Source organism: Gracilinanus agilis, unplaced genomic scaffold (genome assembly GCF_016433145.1).
Source record: "Gracilinanus agilis isolate LMUSP501 unplaced genomic scaffold, AgileGrace unplaced_scaffold45232, whole genome shotgun sequence".
Classification (NCBI taxonomy): Eukaryota; Metazoa; Chordata; class Mammalia; order Didelphimorphia; family Didelphidae; genus Gracilinanus; species Gracilinanus agilis.
Window position 1 is genome coordinate 1 of NW_025379392.1, and position 3,421 is coordinate 3,421.

A 3,421-nucleotide genomic window follows, 5' to 3' on the forward strand; every position below is an offset into this window, starting at 1 on the left:
CTTACCTTCTATCTTAGAATCAATACTGTGTATAGGCTCTAAGGCAAAAGAGTGGTAAGGGCTAGGCAATGGGAGTTAAGTGACTTGCCCAGGGTCACACAGCTAGGAAGTGTTTGAGACCAGATTTGAACCTAGGACCTCCCATCTCTAGGACTGGCTCTCAATCTACCAAGCCACCATCACATTGCTTTCTGTTGCCCTCCCTGAAGCAGTGGTCTGAGTCTTACCTTGTGGTGTCTCCTTTTCCTCCTGAACCTGAGTAACTCTTTGTGCTGCCGGGACACGAAGTTGACAGCAGCATATTCCAACAGCGCAGAGAACACAAAGAGCAGACACACTGCCATCCAGATGTCAATGGCTTTCACATAGGAGACCTAGTGAGGTGAGGATAAGGATAGAAGTGGTAGGAAAAAAGAGGAATAGAATGTTCCATTCAGCATAATGGCATCTCTCCTCACCTTCCCTTGTATGGGATGGGGTGGGGGTGGCGTAGGGGTATGTGCATGTGGGTGTAGGGGAAAAGGAACAGTGTAGAAAGATAGAATGAGTAGGATGGAGAAAAAGGCTGGATCAAACGGCTTTTTCTATTGAGTTATTGGATTGAGTAGAATGTTGGATCAAGCTGAGTGAAGTAGCTATTGGAAGAGTGAATTGAGCAGAACAGAGTATCTAGCAGAAAGGTGAATTGAAAGGAATGATGGATTAAGCAGAATATTGGTTTGGGTAGAGTGTTGTAGCTAACAGAATATTGGAGTGAGCAGAATGTTAAATTGGAGGGGTGTTAAATCAAGTGAATTTTTTTACTTGGTAGAATGCTGGGTTAAAGGGAATATCGGATCAAATGGAATGCCTAGCTAGGATGTTAGGTAGAATAGAGTATTGCATTTAGTAGAATTTTGAATAGTGAAATGTTTGTTGCTTTGGTTGGAATGCTGTATGAAATGGATGACTCTTTGCCTTCCTTCCACTCTGGAGGAGGGTAGGAGATGGTGCAGAGGATAGAATGGGCAGGGTTCTTCTGTCAATAACTGTGATCCAGTGACATTACTTGCTGTTCCTCGCACATGACACTCCATCTCCTGACTCTAGACATTTTCACGCTCTCTCCTCTATGCCTGGAATTCTCTCCCCCTCCTCATCTTCACTTATTGACTTCCCTGACTTCCTTCAAATTCTACCCATGCTAGTTTTTTCCTATTTCTTAGTGCTAATGGTGTTTCTCTGATATTATTTCTAATTTATCCTATAGATATCTTGCTTGAATATAGTTGTCTGTATGTTATTTCCCCTCATTAGATTGTAGATTCTTTCAAGGAAGGAACTGCTTTCACCTTTCTCTGTATCCCTGGTTTTTAGCACAGTGTTTGACACGTAATAGATGTTTAATAAATGCTTATTGACTTGATTTTACTCAAAATATTCTATGGCCAGATGGGAGAGTGGTATTTGTTTATTTGTTTTTTAAAAACCCTTATCTTCTGCCTTAGAATTGAGACTGTGTATTGGTTCGGAGACAGAAGAGCAGTAACAGCTAGGCATTGGGGTTAGGTGACTTGCCCAGAGTCATACAGCTAGAAAGTATCTGAGGCTAGATTTGAACCCAAGATCTCCTGTCTCTTAATTCAATGAGCCATCTAGTTGCCCGCTGTTTGCTTGTTTGTACCTTAGGCAAGGATGCTCGAGAACCAGAGCTCTGGGTAGTCATGGTGAGCACTGTGGTGATGCCCAAGCCCACCCGTGCAGGTGCAGCATCCATGTTGATCCAGAAAGAGATCCAGGAGAGGATGACAATGAGCAGACTGGGGATATACATCTGGATAAGATAGTAGCCCATCTGTCGTTCCAGGTGGAAGCGAGCTTCTATGCAGGTGAATTTGCCTGAAAGAAATTAGAGGTGTCTTTAGTCTTTTTAAATCCTTATCTTCCATCTTAGAATCAATACTGTGTCTGTGAATTGGTTCTAAGGTAGAAGGGTGGTAAGGGCTAGGCAATGGGGGTTAAGAGACTTGCCCAGGTTCATATAACTAGAAGTGTCTGAGACCAGATTTGAACCCAGGACCTCCTGTCTCTAGGTCTGGATCTCTATCCACCGAGCCCTCTACCTGCCCCGATGGGTGTCTTTTAATGGCAAGACCCTTGGCAATAGACCTGGGTTCTAGTTCAGACTTTGCCCCTGACTATTTGATTTTAAACTCTTGGCACTTACAATCTAGAATTCTACAGATATCTTGCCCATTCATCATTGATACCAATATACATGTGCATATAAATTTACATACGTGTAGGCTTTTGTACACATATATATGTGTGCTTGTGCTTTTAAAGTATTAAGTAGTTTGTAATCTTCAGTAGGTTAAATATGACCCCCTGAAGTTTTGTCTCTATTGGTACTCGGCTCAGCAGACCATATTTTCATAAATCCTCCAGAGGGCAGCATTAGTTGGACCCCGAGTCTTTTTCTTCCTTCTGAGAATGCTGCTGAATGAATGGGGGTTTACTCCCATTCGGATCTAGTCTATAATACATTTACAATCCTTTGTAAGGAGCTGCCTAGTACATCAGGAAAGAGCTGTGTGTGAGGCTATGCCTCGGGCTTCTTGAAAGATGTGGGGGGTTTGCCTGACTCTCCTAGTCTATGTAATTCCTGGTGTAATCTAGCAGCAGGGAACCAGCACTGGGAAAGGCAGCCGGTGCAGTTCCTTTGAGAGCCTCCCTGGCAGGAGCCTTTCATGTTCACCTTTTACTATCCAAGCACACATGCCCATTATTTATGTGTTGTGGCCTCACATCCTCAACAGGAGACTGAACTAATGGCTTCTCAGGTCCCTTCCATTTCTTAAATTCTGCGATCCCCTGGGAGGAAGGGAAGAAAGGAGGGGCAGTATTATTACTGGAGGGGGGAAATGATATATAGAAGAGCAACTAAACTTGCTTAAGGTCACATGGGTGGATTTTTGTATTCTCTCCACTGAGTTCAGAGCTGGACAGGTATATAGTAAATGAAGGGAGAAAGGATTGAAAGCATGAGCTCTGGAGCTCTTTAGGCATCAGGCGCCGGAGAGCCTTCTGACTTACCTGTGTTATAATGCTTGGTGCAGTATCGCAAATCTTTCTCTTCTTTCAGGATAAACTGGGGCAGGGTTAGGTCATCTGCCACTTGTACTGCACCTTGCTCTTGCCACTGGAAGATGAGGTCATTCATGGTGTAGCCAACTGTGAGGAGAAGACCGACAGAAGGTGCAATTATTCTAGGGGGAGTAACAGGCTAAAGCAATCCAGGTTGGGGATAATGACCCCATGCTGAATCAGGATCCTGAAATTTAATAGGAATGAATGTTAAGTATTTCATTTGTTTTTCTTTTCCTCTTTCTTCCTTTCTTCCTTCCTTCCTCTCTCCCTCACCCCCCCTCTTCCTTCTTTC

General features: G+C 43.6%; 1 protein-coding gene across 1 annotated transcript; it reads right to left on the reverse strand.

Annotated features, from left to right (window-relative positions):
* Positions 1-227: 227 nt before the first annotated feature.
* Positions 228-3,213, reverse strand: LOC123255378 (glycine receptor subunit alpha-1; the record flags this gene model as incomplete). Its single annotated transcript, XM_044684188.1, has 3 exons — positions 228-374; positions 1,664-1,878; positions 3,076-3,213. Coding segments are annotated over 3 exons (500 nt in total), but the record flags the coding sequence as incomplete, so codon positions are not given.
* Between the last annotated feature and the right edge of the window lie 208 nt (positions 3,214-3,421).